At 35.2% G+C, this 20,023-nt stretch overlaps 2 protein-coding genes across 2 annotated transcripts; one reads left to right on the plus strand and one right to left on the minus strand.

Annotated features, from left to right (window-relative positions):
- Window positions 1–1,983: 1,983 nt before the first annotated feature.
- Window positions 1,984–2,934, minus strand: LOC109396542 (olfactory receptor 52A5-like). Its single transcript, XM_019668405.1, has one exon. It carries the CDS (start codon window positions 2,932–2,934, stop codon window positions 1,984–1,986), a length of 951 nt encoding a protein of 316 aa, XP_019523950.1.
- Window positions 2,935–12,638: 9,704 nt separating this feature from the next.
- LOC109396505 (olfactory receptor 51V1-like) lies at window positions 12,639–13,589 on the plus strand. Its single transcript, XM_019668365.1, has one exon. The coding sequence runs from the start codon at window positions 12,645–12,647 to the stop codon at window positions 13,587–13,589; it is 945 nt and encodes a 314-aa protein (XP_019523910.1). The 5' UTR covers window positions 12,639–12,644.
- The last annotated feature ends 6,434 nt before the right edge of the window (window positions 13,590–20,023 follow it).

Raw genomic sequence — 20,023 nt, forward strand, 5'->3', positions numbered from 1 at the left:
GTCCAATTCCACATCTCTAAATATTCTAAGTGCTGGCATTGGCCATCAGTTTGCTATACCATTAAGCCATAGTAAAACAAAATCTGTGTCTAGTTTTTTTTTTTTTTTTTTTTGGTGTCCATACTTTTTATTACTTAAACTTAAGATCTGTACACATATTTCTCTTTCCATACATTTTACAAAAGGGCATTTTGTTTTGTTTTGATTTTGTATTTATTTATGAAATTTATTGGGGTGACATTCATTAGTAAAATTTTATAGGTTTCATGTGTACATTTTTATAATACATCACCTATATATTGCACTGTGTTCCCTGCCCAGAGTCAGTTCTCCTTCCATTCACCATATATTTGCCTAGTTGTATTTATCAGCCTGCACCTGACCTTTACAATAAAACCTATTTTAAGATAAAAGTCAATAAACACTAATGCAACTTTCTATAGAGGAATCCAAGTATAATTATTTTGGAAGTCAGTTCGAGAGAAACACAAAAATAACCACAAAACCATGAGCATATTTAAAAATATATATATATAGTTTTACTTGCATAATTTATTGTTTTCCTTTTGAGCTGTAGTTATAAAGTTTTCCATTTAAAATTTATTGTACTTATCTGTAAGATCTTCACACAAAACAAGAATGAATGTTAGCTGCTCATCATTCCACATTTGTCTTTCATCCAAATTTATCTTCTGAAGTTTAATTTCTGTAGAGCTCTATTATATATGCCCCTGTAGTAGGCTGTGTGAAATATATTTTGGGGAAAAAATAGATTCTGACTACATTTTGATGTATAAATGAATAACTTCAATCTCGACTTAATGCTAATTCACAGCCATTCAATAAAGAGTTTTATGATGATGAGGTAGGAACATACATGATAGTAGATAAATGAGAGATTTAGTTTGATATACATTAGAATTATAATACATTAGACTGAATTTCTTATGTCGTGGCAAAAATGCCACTTGATGTTTTTAAACAAAGGTAAAATATTAAGATTTAATTTTTCTTTTAAGAAATGCCTGTCAGGGTCCAGCCGAGTGGCTCAGTTGGTTAAGTGTTGCCTTAAGAACACGAGCTCTGAACAACAGGGCTGCCGGTTCAGTTCCCACATGAGCCAGTGACTCTGCCCGCAAGCTGAGCTGCTGCTGAGCTGTCGCTGAGCTGTCAAGAGGTGGCAGGTTGGCTCAGCAGGTGAGAGCATGTGCTCCTAACAACAAGATTGCCTGTTCGATGGTGGACTACTCTTACCCGCAACTAAGACTGAACTCAGCACCTTGAGCTGAACTGCCGACCGGATGGCTCAGTGGATAGAGTGTGTGCTCTTAACAACAAGACTGCTGGCTTCAACTCCCGCATAGGATGGTGGGCTGTGCTGCCCCCACCCCCACCTCCCCCAACTCCCCTCACTCCTCCAACCCCCCACAACTAATTGAATGTGGTGACTGGACTTGGAGTTGAGCTTGCACCATCCACAACTAAGATTGAAGGACAACAATTTGACTTGGAGCTTATGGGTCCTGGAAAAACACAATGTTCCCCTTCCCCAATTCCCCAACACTGTTCCTTTCCCCAATTCCCCAATAAAATCTAAAAAAGAAAAGAAAAGAAAATGCCTGTCATTTAGAACTTATTGAGCTTCAATACTTCTTTCATAATTTTTGCCATGTGTGGACTAGATATGATTAGCTCTGTGTGTTTCAACTAATTCTCTATCCAAAACCAGTGAAAGTATTTCAGTAAGAGTCAGTGTCTTACTGTATTGAATGCAAAACTAGAATTCCATAACTTTAGTACACAGTAAACTTGATAAATCACAGATTCTCATCAAGAATGTTTTTCTGAGGTGTGGCCAAGTGGCTCAATTGGTTAAGAGCTTGCTCAAGAGCGCGAGCTCTGAGCAACAGGGTTGGAAAAAAAAAGTTTTTCTGTATTTTGTTGTTGTTGTTGATTTTTGAAATAAAATAAGGTAATGGAGAATCAAGAAGCAAACTTAGAGTGAAAAACCTTGTATACTTGATCTCGAATCTGTTTGGTCTTCACCCCATACACAATAGGATTGAGCAAAGGTGGGACAAGCAGGTAAAGGTTGGACAGAAGAATATGAATATAAGGTGGAATATGGGACCCAAACCTGTGTGTAAAGAAGGAGAAGAAACCTAGGAGGTAAAACTCAAGGAAGACACAAATGTGGGCAATGCAGGTGTTGAAGGCTTTGAGCCTGGCTTCCTTTTGAGGCAGACTGAAGACAGTTATAAATATTCGAATATAGGAGAGGGTGATGAAGATTATGTCAAAGCCAAGTATACTGAAAGCCACAAACAGACCATAGATCTTGTTGATTCGAATATCTTCTGCTGCCAACTTCACGATGGCCATGTGTTCACAGTATGAATGGGAGACAACAGTGGTCTGGTAATATTTCAGCCTGCATTTGATGAGGATGAGACAAGGAGTCTCAAGGAGGACTGCCCTGAGTGTCAATCCAACCCCAATCTCTGTGAGAAGTTGGTGAGTGAAAATGGTTGCATGTCTCAGAGGATCACAGATTGCCACATAGCGATCCAGGGCCATGGCCAGCAGAATACCTGACTCAATACTCTGGAAGCTGTGAATGAGCCACATCTGTAAAAGACAGGCATCAAAGTATATCTTTGGAAGATGAAACCAGAATATTCCCAGCATTTTTGGTAGGATGCAGGTACTGAGAGCAATGTCTGTGGCTCCAAGCAGTGCCAGGAAGAGATACATGGGCTCGTGGAGGCTGGACTCAGATTTGATGATGACCATGAGCAGGGAATTCCCAAGCAGAGCAGTGATGTACATGGCACAGAAAGGAATGCCGATCCAGAACTGCACAGATTCCAAGCCAGGAATCCCAATCAGTGTCAGTACCGAGGGCATGAAGACTGTGCCATTGAGCTTGAACATGATGGCTTACAACTCCCTGTTTTTGAGCTTCGGATTCAGGGTAGAAGTTGTGTTGAGTGTCTATCTTCTATTTTCTGTTCTCACCTAGATTTATACAATCAGAGGTTAAATGTGGTTTCAAATGGCATTTTGTAAGACATACTCATTGAGCAATTAAGTTTGTACAAGAATACAGATACAAACTCCCTGAATGAGCTAGCTTAATTCAACACTCCTCTCACTTTCCTCCCCCTTTACTTTTCTCCTCTATCTGTTCCTCTCTGTATCTCACTCTGTCTCTCCCCCCCCCTCTCTCTCATTGCACACACACAAACACTTAGATACTAACAGGAATACACACATTCATTATTGAGAAAAGAAATATTCTAGTAAAGTGAGGACATATGGTTGTATATTGTCAGTTAAAAATTATCCCACTTAATATCAGTTTTACTTGTTTGTTAATAGAATATGGAAGTATATGGTGATATACTGATACATTACCAAATAATCTTTCCTGGTCCTATCCCAAGAAGCATTTAGTCAAGAGATCAGGCAGAAAGAAATGAAAGGCATACTCACTATTTCAAGTGCTATAGTAAGCACTAGGGCAATAAGAACTGATCAAGTAGGGTCCTCAATTTCAACAAGACAATGACTTACTGGAAAATGCCATATTATAAGTGTCATGTTAAAAATATTCACATCAAGAAGCATATAAAAGTGGTGTAACATAGTTGGACTCTACCTTCATTCCAGAAGTGGATGCTGGGGAATTTTTCTCCATAAACTTGGATAAAATTAGATATTTTGGGTGTAGAAAAAAAATGATATGTGAATGACAATTTCTTATGAAAATTTAGAGCTGCAAATTTGATATGGGAAAAATTTTATTTGATAAAACAATGGCCAAAAAATAAAAGTTGCTATGTGCTTTACTTCTCCAGGAAAATTTTGATTACCAAAATCTGATCAATAAATAATATCTTTATTTGAAAATATATATGAATAAAAGAGCCAAAAACATACAATGGAGAAATGAAAATTTCTTCAATAAATAGTGCTGGGAAAATTGGAAAGTCTCATGGAAAAGAATGAAACTAGACTGCTGTCACCATATGCCAAAATTAACTCAAAATGGACCAAAGACCTAAATATAAGACCTAAAACAATAAATTGCATAGAAGAAAGCATAAGTGCTAAACTTATGGACTTTGGTTTCAGAGAGGATTATATGAATTTTACCTCAAAGGCAAGGGAATTAAAAGCAAAAATAAATGAATGAGACTATATCAAAATAAAAAGCTTCTGCGCAACATAAGAAGCCATCAACAAGACAGAGGTAACCAACCAAATGGGAGAAGATAATTGCAACAACACCTCTGATGAGGGGCTAATATCCAAAATATATAAAGAACTCATACATTGGGGGCTGGCCAAGTGGCTCAGTTGGTTAAGAGCTTGCTCAAGAGTTTGAGCTCTGAGAAACAGCGGTTCGAGTCCCGGCCCAAGCTGCCAACAGGTGGCAGGATGGCTCAGCTAAACAAACAAACAAACAAACAAACAAACAAAAACTCATACAACTGAACAACAAAAAACAAACAATCCAATTAAAAAATCGACAGAGGGCCCAAACAGAGACTTCTCTCAAGAAGCCATACAAATGATCAACAGATATATGAAAAGATCTGTTTTTTTGCAGCTGTTAGGAAAATGCAAATCAAAAGCACAGTGAGATATCACCTCACACCTGTTAGAATGGGTATCATCAACAAGACATGTAGTAACAAGTGTTAAGGAGGTTGTGGAAAAAAAGGAACCCACATACACTGCTGGTGGGAATGTAAACTGATACAGTCACTAAAGAAAACAATATGGAGGCTCCTCAAACAATTAAGAATAGAATTGCCCTATGACCCAGAAATGTCTCTTCTGGGTATCTACCCAAAAAATCTGAAAACATTTACCTGTTAACATGTATGTAGCTCTGTATTCATTGTGGCATTATTCACAGTGGCCAAGACACGGAAACAACCAAAGTGTCCTTTGATAGATGATTGGATAAAGAGTATGTGGTACATATACACAATGGAATATTACTCGGCCATAAGAAAACATGAATTACTGTCATTTGTGACAACATGGATGGACCTTGGGATTATCATGCTAAGTGAAATAAGTCAGACAGATAAAGTCAAGAACCATATGATTTCACTTATATGTGGGATATAAAACTGAAAGCAACAGATAAACAAGACAAACAAACGAACAAAAACTCATAGGCACAGACAATAGTTTAGTGGCTACTGGAGGGTAAGGGTGAGGAGGGGTTGTAGAATAGAGTAAAGGGGGTCAAATATATGGTGATAGAAAAACTCTGGGTTGTGAACACACAATGCAATGTATAGATGATGTATTATAGAACTCTACAGTTGAAACCTATATAATTTTACTAAATAGTCACCCCAAAAATTAAATAAAAATAAAAATGAAAATATGTACAGATAAATGATATTAATTACTATTATTTTAGTAGAATACATTAGAGATCATCAACATAAGGAATAAAAATATTTCAAATACACTATGATATTGAATAGGTAATAATATTTGTTCAGTGGGGTTCAATTTAAGATCTGTTATTGATAAAAACTAACCAGTTTTCACCTATTTCCTATGAATATGATTGCTATTATAATATAAAGTCTAATTATTCTTTGTTTCAATAGAATGAGGTAAAATATCTTGAAATTCTCATCTAACCCAACCTTGCAGAGATTATAAAAAATAAATTTTTCTTTGACAAGATGATACATAAAAGTTTTAAAATAATGCAGCAAATATAATTATTTGGAATTATCCTTTTAATAAAAGTGTGGTGATTTTCCACAATCTTACTGCATTTCTTTCTTTTCTATGTCTCTTTCAATTAGCTTTTCCTAGACAAGCTACTCTTGGATAGTATTACATACCTCAGTTTCCTTTCCTTCAAGTTCATTCATTCTGCTATAGAAGTGTTAGTTTATGTTCCAATTTATACATTTGACTACAATTTCCATATAAAAGACACTATTATAACCTTCTGGAAGTTTATTTTTCTCTTACATATTGAGATCAATACTACATTAACATAGACTAAAGTTATATATAGCCTATCCCATTCTATTCCTTTTTGCATCTTTTTCCACTTCAGAATCTGTGTTGACATCCTATCCAAAGAATTTTTTCAGAATTCATTTTTTCTTGGCAATGGGTGACTTTAGCTTGATGAAGAAGTTTCCTGGTTTCAAAATGTTATCTAAATTTTCAACATTAAAAGAGGTAAGAGTATAAAAATGCATAACCTATTTTATAACTGCTATAAAGAAATAGCTAAGTTTGAGAGATAATTATGATTTCTAAGGCTGGATTCTATGTTTGATTATGTACGGTGAGTGAGCTCACTGTGGAAGGTGACTAAGTAAGGAGACAGTAGTGAAAAGCTAATTTGGCATTATTTTGGATTAGTCTTTCTCAATCCAACATTCACCGATGTATATCAGTGAGTTTAGAACTTCTGTAGGGAAGTTCTTTTATGCCTATTTTTAGGAATGGCTGTAAAATACCAAATTTCTCTAGAGGAAAAGCACTGCATGTTTTACCATTCTTTCAAAGTCTCTCATCCTTGCATGTAGATTCAGAGATTCAGCCTCTGCATACCCATCCATTCCCTTGTCTCATCTCTGTGATTACTCTTTTCAGTCTGTTTTGCTCACATGTATTTGCTGGAATTTTATCTTCATTGTTTTCTCTAACTTAGATCTTTCTATGCCCTAATTCACGCCTTCTATGCAATCCAAAGTTTTATTTATTTTTAGTTGTGCAAAAATCTAACTTTTTATTAAAATTTATTGGGGGTGGCAATGGTTAGTAAAATTACATAGGTTTCAAGTGTACAATTCTGTACTACATCATCTATATATTACATTGTGTGTTCACCACCCAGAGTCAGTTCTCCGTCCATCACCATATATTTGACCCCTTTTACTTTTTTCTACTATCCCTTCTTCCCCCAAAGTTTTATTTTTTAATGAAATATAAAAATTCATGTAGCTGTGGTATTTTATACTTCCCAGCATGAAGGTTATATGAAACTACCTGGGAGCTGTACTCTGACTACATGGAAAACTTCATAGTGAAGTGTTTAAGGTCATCATGAATTCTGGAAATTGAATCTAAACTCTACTACCATCAGCTCTGTGTCCTCTGCCAAGTTACTAAAAGTTTTCTGGGCCTCATTTGTCTTGGCTAATGAATAGAGATAATGATCATCCTTCCTCGTATGAATAATAAGAGCATTCCTTAAAAACAATGCTTGAAAGCATTATTTGAAAACAATATGCTTATAAGAATGTTTGACACATAGGAAGCGCTATATCATTGGATGCTATTAATATTATTGTCATTCACTTCAACCTTCCTTACAAACTTCTTGCTACTCATTAGGAAATGCATTTTGAAATTCTGTAATTTCCTATGCTTATAGCCTGTTTCTTTTAGATTTTTCTCCTGTACTCATGACATTACCATCTAACAAGTATCTGTTTATTATTCAACTCTCAGCTCAAGCATCACCATCACTATGAAAATTCTTGATTTCATTAAGTAGAAGTCCATATTCTTCCTTTGTGTCCTCATTGAAAAACTTGGACTGTTTAATTAATACATCTCATTGAAAATTAATAAGTCAGAGTTTAATTTACATGAATTAATTAAATATCTAAAATATATAAATTTTAGTACAGATGAAAATTCATTTGACTTATTGCTTTTCAGGTGTACACCTGCAGGGGTAAATGGAAGACAAGGATTAGGAAAAATATAGAATCTGTCTAGAAAAAAGTGCTAAGAATCATTGTACCTTGATTTACAAGCTTCATTTGGTTTTTGCTTTTTTTGTTTTGTTTTGTTTTTTTTACTTTTTAAATTAAATTTATTATGGTGACATTTGTTAGTAAAATTATATAGGTTTGAAGCATACATTTCTATAATACATCATCTACATATTGCAGTGTGTGTTTACCACCCAAAGTCAATGAATTCTTCCACCACCATAAGTTTGACTCCCTTTACCTTCTTCATTTGTTTTTATTAGAGCTTTACCCTCCTATGTTGAACTAAGCAAGGATACATACCTGTTTTAGTTGCAGATCTGAAGAATTCCACTGTTGCTGAGAGAAGAAATGAAAGGAGCCAACAGAATACCCACTAGACCAAGAGAAAATCAGCACCATTTTTAACACCCTTCATGCCCTAGCTCAGATTTTAAAGAAATAGTAATGTCCTTTTCAGAATGCCTACTCAGAGCTTAAACTTGAGGCTAATCCCTTTTATACAAGCACACTCCCTTTGGATCCTCTCTAAATATTCTTCTCTAGATCTCACAGGCACCTGTGGGAATACATACTCACAAACCCAGTACTCTAAACTTACGTGCGTGCACCTGCTCATGCATTGCATTCTATGCAGATAGAGAAAACCATTCCCAGAGGCAGATACAGAAAAAAAATAGTATCAGTACTTGGACAAGGACTATGATGCAATTCTCCTGAGAAACAAGTGTGACAAAAATCATCGTCTCTAAAGGCCATAAATTTATCCAACTTCCCCTTTGCTTAAATTATTACTGTTTTGTATGGGGGAAAGCATATGTAAGAAGCATTGCAAGGCTCCTAGGCCTCCATCCCTGAATCTCAGTGACTGCAGTTCTGCCCTTAAAGTTTTAGAAGAGTAAGTCTCCATCTTGGACTGCCCTTAACACTTGATTTAATAAATGAGACGTCAAGAAACACCATCATAAACCTGGACTAACATGTCCCTGATTTCACTTCCACTCTTGCCAAGTTTAACAAGAAATTTGATGCGTGTTCGTTGCTCTAATTCAAGCTCAGACATTCTCGCAATGGCTCACAAAAACATGCAACAATAATAATGAACGCTACTCAGCAAGACACCGCCACACATCATCATGAACACAGCTGTGAGACACTGATATGCCAAGGTTATGAAACCTTACTGAGCTGTTTGTACAGTGCTGCCAATGTAAGCTAATGGTTGCAAGTTCGCGAACTTCATTGTAGGACCTTGTATATGTATTGTACAACCATTTCTTTTTCCAATCATGTATTGATGGGCATTTGGTTGCTTCCATATCTTGGCTATTGTAAATAGTGCTGCAATAAACATCGTGGTGCATATATCTTTCCAAATTAGTATTTTAATTTCTTTGGATAAATACCCAGAAGTGGAATTGCTAGGTCATAAGGTCGTCTTATTTTCAATTTTTAAAAGGAAGCTTCATATCATGTTCCATAGTGGCTGCAGCAATTTGCAGTCCTACCAACAGTTCCCCTTTTTCCACATCCTCACCAACTTTTGTTGTTTGATGATTTATTGATGATGGCCATCCTGACAGGTGGGAGGTGACATCTCATTGTGGTTTTGATTTGCATTTTTCTGATGATTAGTGACATTAAGCAACATTTCATATGTCTATTGATCATGTTTATGTCCTCTTTAGAGAAATGTCTATTCAGGTGCTCTGCCCATAATTTAATTGAACTGTTTTATTTCATTTTTTCGATGTTGAATGTATGAGTTCTTTATAAATTTTGGATATTAACTCCTTTTCAGCTGTATCATTGGCAAATATCCTGTCCCATTCAGTAGGATGTCTTTTTCTTTTATTGATGGTTTCTTCTGTTGGGCACAAACTTTTTAGTTGTATGCATTTGTTTATTTTTTTCTCTGTTTCTTTTGCCTGAGGAGATGGATCAGAAAAATATTACTAAGAGCAATGTCAATGAGTTTACTGTCTATGTTTTCTTTTAGGAGTTTTATGATTTCAGGTATTACATTTAAGTATTTAAACCATTTTGAGTTTATTGTGGTATATGGTATAAGAAGGTGGTCCAGCTTCAGTGTTTTTGTATGTATCTGTTCAGTTTTCCCAACACCATTTATCGAATAGACTGTGTTTACCCCACTGTATATTCTTGCCTCCTTTATCATAGGTTAAATGACAATATAAGCATGGGTTGTTTCTAGGCCCTCTATTCTGTTCCATTAATCTATGTGTCTGTTTTTATGCCAGTACCATATTGTTTTGATTACTATAACCTTATATAAAAATTAACTCAAGGGCCGGCCGAGTGGCGCGATGGTTAAGAACTCGCTTGGGATGCCAGAGGGCCCCGGTTCGGATCCCACATATGAGGGCCAGTGACACTGCCCTCCACAGCTAAGATGCTGAACAACAGCTCAACCTGGAGCTGGGCTGCCGTGAGTCGCCGGCGACGGCGTAGGCTGCAGTCCCTGTGGCAGTGGGTTGCCATGGGCTACCGCGTGTAGCCAGCAGCCAGCGTGAGCGGCCAGCAGCCGCAGTGAGCGGCCATCCAGAAGCCGGTGACTGATCTGCCTCGCCAGAGAAGAGCACAATGATGGTGCCAGCTTGGGCCAGTGAAGCAACGACCTCCACAACTAGATTGAAGAACAAAACAACAGCAACTTGTCTGTTCCCCTTCCCCCAATTCCCCAGCGCTGTTCCCCTCCCCGCAATTCCCCAATAAAAATCTTAAAAAAAAAAATTTAACTCAAAATGGATCATAGACATAAAGATAAAATGTAGATCTTCCAGAACAAAACATATGATAAATTGTTGTGATCTTGGATTTGATGATCTTGGATTTGACAATGAGTTTGTAGATAAAACAAAAATTAAACAAGACAAGTGTTGGAGAGGTTGTGGAGAAAAAGGGACCCTCCTACACTGCTGGTGGGAATGTATATTGGTACAGCCGCTATGGAAAACAGTATGCAGGTTCCTCAAAATATTAAGAATAGAATTACCATACAACCAAGCAATCCCTCTTCTGGGTATCTACAAAAAATCTGGAAACATTTGTCCATAAAGATATTATATATACCCCTATATCCATTGCAGCATTATTCACAGTGACCAGGACATGGAAACAACCAAAGTGTCCTTTGATAGATGATTGAATAAAGAAGATGTGTTAAATATACACAATGCAATATTGCTCAGCCATAAGAAAAGATGAAATACTGTCATTTGCAACAACATGGATATATCTTGAGATTATCGTGCTAAGTGAAATAAGTCAGGCAGAAAAAGTCAAGAGCCATATAACTTCACTCATATGTGGGATATAAAGCTGAACAAATGAACAAGACAAACAAACAAAGAAACAAAAACTCACAGACACAGACAACACTTTAGTGGTTATCAGAGGGTAAGGGAGAGAAAGATAGTAGAAGAAGGAAAAAGGGGTTGCATATATGGTGAAGGACAGAGAAGTGACTCTGGGTGGTGAATACACAATGCAATATATAGTTGATGCATTATAGAAATGTACACTTGAAACCTATATAATTTTACTAACCAATGTCACCCCAATAAATTTAATAAAATTAGAAGAAAATCCAAATAAAGCTTTTGCTTTTTTTGGTCACAGTTAAGAGAAAGAAAAGTCAATTTGCAAACTGAGTATAACAATTTGAAAATCATATATCTGCTAAGGATTTTGTAATTAAAGTATTTAAAGAACTCGCCAAACTCAATAAGAAGGAAACAGCATCACAAAAGGGAAAATTATTTAAATAGGCACTTCACCAAGAAGATTTATATATGAAAAGATGCAAAAAAGCATTTGTTATATGGGAAGTATAAATTAAAACCACGATATATAGCTACATGCCTATCAATATAGCAAAACAAAATTTTTAAAAAAACCATTAAAAATCTAACTATACCAAGCATTGGCCAATATATTGAGAAGCTGTAATTTTCATATACTACTGGTCAGAGTGTCAATGGTACAGTTGCTTTGGAAGACATATTGACAATATTTTTGAACATTAAATAAATATTAGGCCATATGACTTAACCATTCCATTCCTAGCTGTTTACCCAAGATCAAATACTGGTTTAATAATTTCTACTTTAAAATGTATGTTATTTATGTTATAGAGAAAGATAAAAAGTAAAATTATTGCAAGCGTCAGAAAAGGTAGATTTCTCACATAGACTAAAGAAATGCATGAAAATAGAGAAGAAAGATGTGAAATATAGAGAAGAAAAAGTACAATTAAAATAATTGCACAAAGGTAAATGATTTAGAGAGGGAATAAACAAGATGAAATGTGCAATGAAACTTCTGATTCCACTTTGTTAAGTTTCTCTTACCTAAATTTCATGCTCTGCAAAGTTAGATTTCATTTGGGATCTTACAACGCTTTGGGGATAGTAAAGGAACATATGTGGTACCCAAGAGAAAAATTACTCATACATTTCACATTTTTCTGAGGATGCTGCCAGCCATGGCTACAGTAGACACCTGTGATAATATATTATCTCTCTTTAGACATAAACAGAGACTCCCAGAAGTTCATTCCAAATCCCATGTGTCCATTATCATTATTGTTTCTGCATAAAACTCCCTAGTATCCAGGTATTGGTAGTCACTAACACTGGAAACTCTGTGTCTAGACAACAGGATTTTGGCCTACAGGATGAAGAGTAAGGTCTCTATTTTGCTGAGTTTATTACACTAAAGGAAATTGTATTATATTTCATTTTCTTCTCAAAAATAGACAAACATTACTAGAAATTAGGGGATCATAAACTGATCTAATTTGCAACATCTTTCTAAAAATACCCCAATTCTCTCTTAATGTCTGCTATCTCTATCTTGAACTTCAATAATTCCAGATTTATTCTCACTGGTTTTCCTGGCCTACAAGTTGACTACCTCTGGTTCTCTATCCCTTTCACTTCCATCTATGCTATTGTTTTCCTGGGAAACTGCATGGTGCTGCATGTGATCCGGACTGAGTCGAGCCTGCATGAGCCCATGTTCTATTTCCTGGCCATGCTGGCCCTCACTGACCTGTGCATGGGGTTGTCCACCATGTATACAGTGCTGGGAATCCTGTGGGGGTTTATTCAAGAGATCAGCCTGGATGCCTGCATTGCCCAGTCCTATTTCATCCATGGTCTGTCCTTCATGGAGTCCTCTGTCCTCCTCGCTATGGCCTTTGACCGCTACATTGCCATTTGTCACCCACTACGCTACTCCTCCATCCTAACTCATGACAAAATCATGAAAATTGGGGTGGCAATCTTATGTAGGAGTACTTTACTCATACCTCCAGTCATCGTTCGCCTAAAGTTCTTAAATTATTGCCGTCCCCACATCCTCTCTCACTCTTTCTGCCTGCACCAGGACTTAATTCGAATGGCCTGTTCGGACATCCGCTTCAACAGCATCTATGGGCTGGCCCTGGTGATCAGCAACCTGTTGTTGGATGCAGTGCTCATACTTATCTCCTATGTCATGATCTTGCATGCAGTCTTAGCTATTGCATCACAGGAGGAGAGAACCAAGTCCTTGCAGACCTGTGTATCTCACATCTGTGCTGTTTCAGTTTTCTACATCCCGATCATTGGTCTGACCATGGTGCATCGCTTTGGGAAACACCTCTCACCGTTAGTCCACGTCCTCATGGGCAACATCTATATCCTTTTCCCACCCTTGATGAACCCCATTATTTATAGCATCAAGACCCAGCAAATACGAAGGAGAATCCAGAGATTGTTTTATTTTAAAGTAATGTAAGTGTTGAGATCAAATGGGATATTTAAAAGTCAACAAATGGACCTCAAAAGGGTAAGAGTTAATATATAATTAAAATTAATTTAATGATTTTTACTTGTATAATGTTTTATATGTTATAAACAGTTTCCTCTCCATTTTTTCCCACAACCACCTTAAGTCAGTGACATTTACATGGGTTATATTATGATTAATTTTATAAATCATAAAATACATACATGACAGACTGAGAATCATATTAATGTATGAGACAGATTAGCTATTAAAATTCATATCTTGAGTGAGGACAGTTTTGGATCCATCCAATATGGAAAAGGTAAGTTGTACTGATTAAAGCCCTTCATGTACTTACTAAAAAATCAACAATTGTATTAGTCATTTTCACTACTCTAGGTAACATTCTTGTTTATTGTTTAGCCATCATTCCCTGTTATCCAGTTTAATCATATGGCCATGTGATGGAGTAAAGCATCATAGAGAGATTGAACTATTTGGATGATTTAAAAAGTAGTGCAATAAATAAACAACAAAACTAATCTGATGCTATTTCCCCACCAAACAGCTTTTTTCCTTGTTTTTGCCCTATGAGTAGTAACTAAACTGGAGATATAAACAACCAGCAATTGCCAGAGTAGTAAGAAACTTTTGTGATTAGTTTGTTTATTCAAATAATAATACCAATAGCAATGACTATTTAGAAATAATTTGAAAATATTTATTATGTATCCATATCTTATTTAAATCCCTGGCCCCAGTTTAAAAAAAGAACAAAAGAGCATAGCGTGTAACTATGGCCAAGTAATATAAGTATGTGTCTAATTTATCTCCCCATCAAGACTCTGTGGTAGATATTATTTTCTATTATATACATGGATAGTTTAAAACACACAAAGGTTAAATGATATATCCTACTTTTAGGAGATAATAGGTGATGGAATTTGGATATATTTTCTGTTTCAGTTTTAAATCACATGATAGCTTTCTTTCCTACCTTTCTTCTGAACTTTTAAACTATGAACTCTTTTAAGGGTCATGTAACAATTATAAAACATTTATATAAAAATAAAAAAAAAATAAAATAAATCATGGATAGTAATATAGTGCACACATTTGGACTCTATTGTTATCTATAAGTTTCCTCAAAATATTATTGCAATGATATTTATATTATTTACAAAATATATTTAAGGCAAGTTTTTTGATGTATAATTACGAGTAGTAATTCATTCTGTTTAGATGTACATGTATAGTTCGGTGAGCTTTGAAAAATATTTACAGTTATGTAATCATCACCACAATCAAATGTAGAATGTTTCCATCACCCCCAAAAGTGCCTTTTACTTCTTTGTGGTCAGTCTTCTCCCACACCCAAGTGCCTGGCAACCACTAATCTGATTTCTGTCATACAGTTTGCCTTTAAGAGTAGGTCATGTAAATTAAATAATAAATAATGTAATATTTTATGTCTGGAGTCTTTTACTTGCTATAATACTTTTGAAATTTATTCTTGTTGTTGACTGTATCCACGGTTCATTTTCATTGTTAAATCCTAGTTCACTGTATCACATAGAGCAAATTTATTCATTCATCAATTGATTGGCATCTTAGTGTTTCATAGTTTTTATTTTGAATAAAGCTGTTATAAACATACACATGCTATCATTCTAAAAGTATTTCCTTAAAATTTGTAAAGCTTATTTTTAATGTTTATATCTTTACTACTAATAATGTGAGTGCAGTAATAATAATAATAGTTAGAAATAATGTTGAGTTTATAGTTATCAGATGCTAATAATAGGCCAGGCATCACGGAAGCACTAAGTAGTGATTCTTGCTATTAATTTTCACAGCAAATCTCTGAGGTAAATCATAATCATTTAAGTTTGCAGATGAGGAAATTGAGGTGAATGAATTTTAAATTACTAGAAAATAATAGTGGGGCAATTCAGTTTCACAGCACTTTTACTGCTGCTACTACTGTTTAATTTTATAGTGTATTTATTTCCCCATTGTTCTATTTGTTTTTGTTGGTGGTGGTGTTCATGGTGGAGTTAAGAGTTTTAAATCATGCATTGTGTAAATATAGGTTTCAAATGAATTACCAGTTGAAACAATGATTTAATAGACTATTCTTTCAGCCCATATTATGATATACAAAAACCCTATGTAATAGGGTGTGTACTTTATACTCAAAAAGTCAAATGTGGTAAATTTTGTTTTGTTTCATTTTTTTAGTGTTTTCTGGTCCCAAGAAACTCTATCTATGTCCATAGTTGTCTGAAATGCCAACCTCTCACTTAAAAGTCAATTAAAGTTTTTGAGTTTAAAAAAATCTTTGCTGTAGTGTAACATAATTTATGTAAATAACTTTTCTGTCAATTGAAAATTGATATTCTCTGCTAGACATTGCTTTCCTCCATAGATCTATGGCACTCACTCCTACCCACATCCAAGTCCCTTATCATCTGCATTAAAGGGGAAGCCACATTTCCCTCAAGAATTGGATGGGACAACTGGATGAGCCTCTGGTCTAAGTCTGCAATACTTGGCTGACTGTCATTAAATGAATGTGATCTTACCTCCTCTCTCAGTCTGGGACTTGATCTTTTCCCACCCTCTGCTGAATGTTGACTCATTATTTTCTCATGATCCACTTAGTGACCCATCCATAATGTTGGTGTTTACTCTGTAAGCCCTGAATGAAACCTGACCCATTTTCTCTGAATTCCCTGACTCTAACAATTGTTTCAGGTATTATTATAAGTGTTTTATATGTACTTCTTCAATTCAAAAAACATGGACACCTAGATACAATAACTTTCCTAAGATTTTATTTTGTACTTACAACCAATGAAGTAGAGATTTGATTATTGGCAGTCTGACTTCAGAGATTGCCAAAGAAGAAAAGAAGAAGAAGAAGAAGAAGAAGAAGGAGGAAGAGGAGGAGGAGGAAGAGGAGGAGGAGGAGAAGAGGAATTATTGAGGTTATTTTATCAGGTTGGGTAGGAATTTTGGCCTTGCATTAAAGTTATTGTCTTAAGAAAGGACTGATAATCAATAATTATTCAAGGATGAGAAGCCAGATAGGCTTCATTGGCATGAAAGTTACCATGACTTTATAGGACTAATGCTACTAATGTTACTGGTAATCATAATGATAATAATAATGATAATAATAATGATAATAATAATAAACATTTCATGTTTTTATAATTTGGCCTAGGCTCTATGGCTGATATATTATACTTATTGACTTAACATCATGCATGAAAGTCTCTTGTAAGCTTTCGCACATCATTGTTTTTCTCCTTGTCTCTTTCTCTATTTCTGGTGATTAATCACACTTTATTTCCTGGAGCCCCAGTGTTCAGACGACTGGTGTGGCTTCTTTGGGAGCTCAAGACCACTAAATCAGTGACTATAATTCAATATGAAGCCTTTTATCATCAAATAAAAATAACTTGGATATAAATAAAAATAGAAGTCTAGATAGTCCTGGGATTGCACAGTGTTGTATTAACTTAATGTCGTGCATATTAGAACCATGTTCTCTCTTCACATTGTTCCAGTATGCACGTGCTTCAGTTATACCACTACTGTGCAAAGGAAACATGCATATAACATCATTCTAACTCAGTAGACAGTGTCCTCTCATATTCCACACACATTGCATTCTTCCTTCCATTCTCTCTTGCTTATAATGCTTTCCCCCCCCCCATTTATCCCTGCCAGTTTGTGTTCAAACGTTTCTCTTTTCCTTCCCTTCTTTTGTTCCTTTTCTGCTCAAACTTAAATATTATTACTGGAGAAAAAAAGGCACTTTACAGATAATACAATAACAATAAGAGGGTTGCAAACACATACAAGAATTAGATAAGTTAATGAACATTTCTTTAAGTTTGATCTATGTATAATACTATGCTAAAGTAGGAATCAAATATAAACCATAAATATCTTCTATTTCAAGAATATCCTACCTTTGTGGGGATCATGAAACATGTACACAAATAACCACCCTTCAAGCCAAATCAGGATACGAGTGATAGGAGACATTCAATCATATTTCCATCATCCTCCTTTAACTAGGAGGATGGTGGAAAGATTAATGGAGGTGTCATTAGATCTGTTTAATAAAAACAAAAGACTTTAGGCTTTCAAGGAGCTAACTTTGGAAAGAACAAACTACACAAGTCCAGCTAAAGACTTTGGGTTTACTTTAGTTGTATACTAAGAATTGATTTATTATTCAACAATTTTATGAAGTCTCTAATATACACTGAAGTTTTAAGGAGAAGATACTCTGATCAAAGTTTAAGATTAATCTTTTCAGAGAGGTCTTTGTATGCTTATTTTTCATTCTGTTTCCCAATAGCACACCTATAAAACTTCTAATTACATATTTTGTATTATTGTTCATCAATATGTCTTAAGTTCCATGATGGCTATGAGTACATAATACATTTTTGTTGAGTAAATATAGTTTAAAAGATGAAATGAAAAGAAGGAAGGCAGCTACCAGGAGTTGCTCTGGGAAATTTTCGCAATGGGCCAAGGCAAAACAAAGAACATGGTCTTAACAGTAAAAACAGGAAATAGAGAAGAAAAGTGATTAAGAAATCAATAAAACGGACAATTCCAGGTGATAGTTTAGGTGAGGGATAAATAAAAGGCAATAAAATATTTGAGACATATTGTCTGGAGAAAACTAATGATGCCACCAATCAATATTAAGGAATAGAGTAAGAGATGGAGAATCAGAGAGGGTTGATGCAATTGGTTTGATATCACGTGTCTTTGGAACCACTAAAAGAAATAAATCAGGCAAATTGTCTCAAATTTGCATTATACACTAGAAAGAGAACCAGACTAGACATGAAGAATGTGCTATAGCCTCACCTATGCCACCAATCAACTGGGACATTGTAGAGACATTTCACCACTCTGAACTGTCATCCATATAGGCTGGAATGAAATTAGGTCACAGATATGTTCTTCTCTAGATACAAAAATCTAAAATTCAATCAGGGACTGGGAGCTTAAGCAAAAAAAAAAAATACATCACATAGTATATTTCATTTCTACTGTAATTCTATCACTTAGATTAAAAAAAATGAAGAGAAGAGTTCTGGGTATTAAATCTCTTCCTTAGCTGTATCTAAGGAAGACACAGCTACGTGTAGTCTATTTGATCACAGTGACAGCCTTCAATCACCTGTTTTTCTTAATCAAAAGGACACATTTTAGCCCCCATGTTATTTATATTATTAAACTAACTCTTGAGCATTTATCATGAGCTATCTTGTGTTAATCATTTTGTATAATTTAATCCTCTCAAAATACCATTTACTTTTAATAATAACCCAACAAAATGGCTACTAGTATGATCTCTATTTTGCACAATAAGAAACTGTGGCACAAGTAGGTTGAATAAGTTGTCTAAGTTCACACAGCTAGTATCTAACAAAGCTGAGATTCAAACTTAGGTCATCTTGATCTAAAACCCCATGGTTTTGATACACTGCTTCATTTACCACCTGTGAGAATTCCGTTCTTCAAACTTTCTCCTTTGGTTTCCTTGATCCCATCATATTATATTATTGTCTTCTTACTACATTTTCACAGTTCTGAGTCTTTTTCCCAGTGATATTCTTCTTATTATTATTTTCAGTGTTGTTGTTATTATTATTATTATTATTATTATTATTATTCCTGCTACTATTATGTGCCACTTCCCAATTGAATTGAGAGTAAGATTCAAAATAAAAATATTGGATCTTCACTAGTGTAGTATTGCTTACCAAAAAAAAATTTTCACAATTCTCTCCTTTGATTTCTTTCCTTTCTTTTTCCTAACCATTTATACCTCTCTTTCTCATACCTTTGACTTCTCATTTTTGTCATATTTTATCCTTTCCATTTTTCTTTACAACCTTAACTCTACTCTGCCTCAAATAGATAAGCATACCATCTAATAAAAACAATAAGCAGAATCTGCCATGGGGGCTTCTTGCTAATCCAGCTCTTGCTCTCTGTGAAACTGGTTTCCACACCCACTATACCTAGCCTTGTGTCGTAACTACTTTTCTGCTTTGGATAAAATGAAACAAACCCTTTCTGCCCTAAATTGTTCCAAAAAGATTTTTAACTGACAAGCTGAAAGTAAATAAAGAAAAAACACACAGAAACTTGTGAGGTAGATCCTAAAAAAATTTTAGTGATTTCTCTTCACTTATAGGAAATCTGTGACCAACTGTAGTTAAGGCAAAAACAAAAACAAAAACAAAAAACAACCCAGGTCATTTTTTTCTGTAGAGCTTCATTTGGGATTACCCCAACTATGACGGGCCAGCCACCACAAGTCAATCAGTACCTGAAGGGGGGAGCGGGAATTAAAGAAAGAGACACACTCACACGACTGCTGATGCTGTCGGTCTTCA

This window comes from Hipposideros armiger, unplaced genomic scaffold (genome assembly GCF_001890085.2).
Source record: "Hipposideros armiger isolate ML-2016 unplaced genomic scaffold, ASM189008v1 scaffold_525, whole genome shotgun sequence".
NCBI classification, from domain to species: Eukaryota; Metazoa; Chordata; class Mammalia; order Chiroptera; family Hipposideridae; genus Hipposideros; species Hipposideros armiger.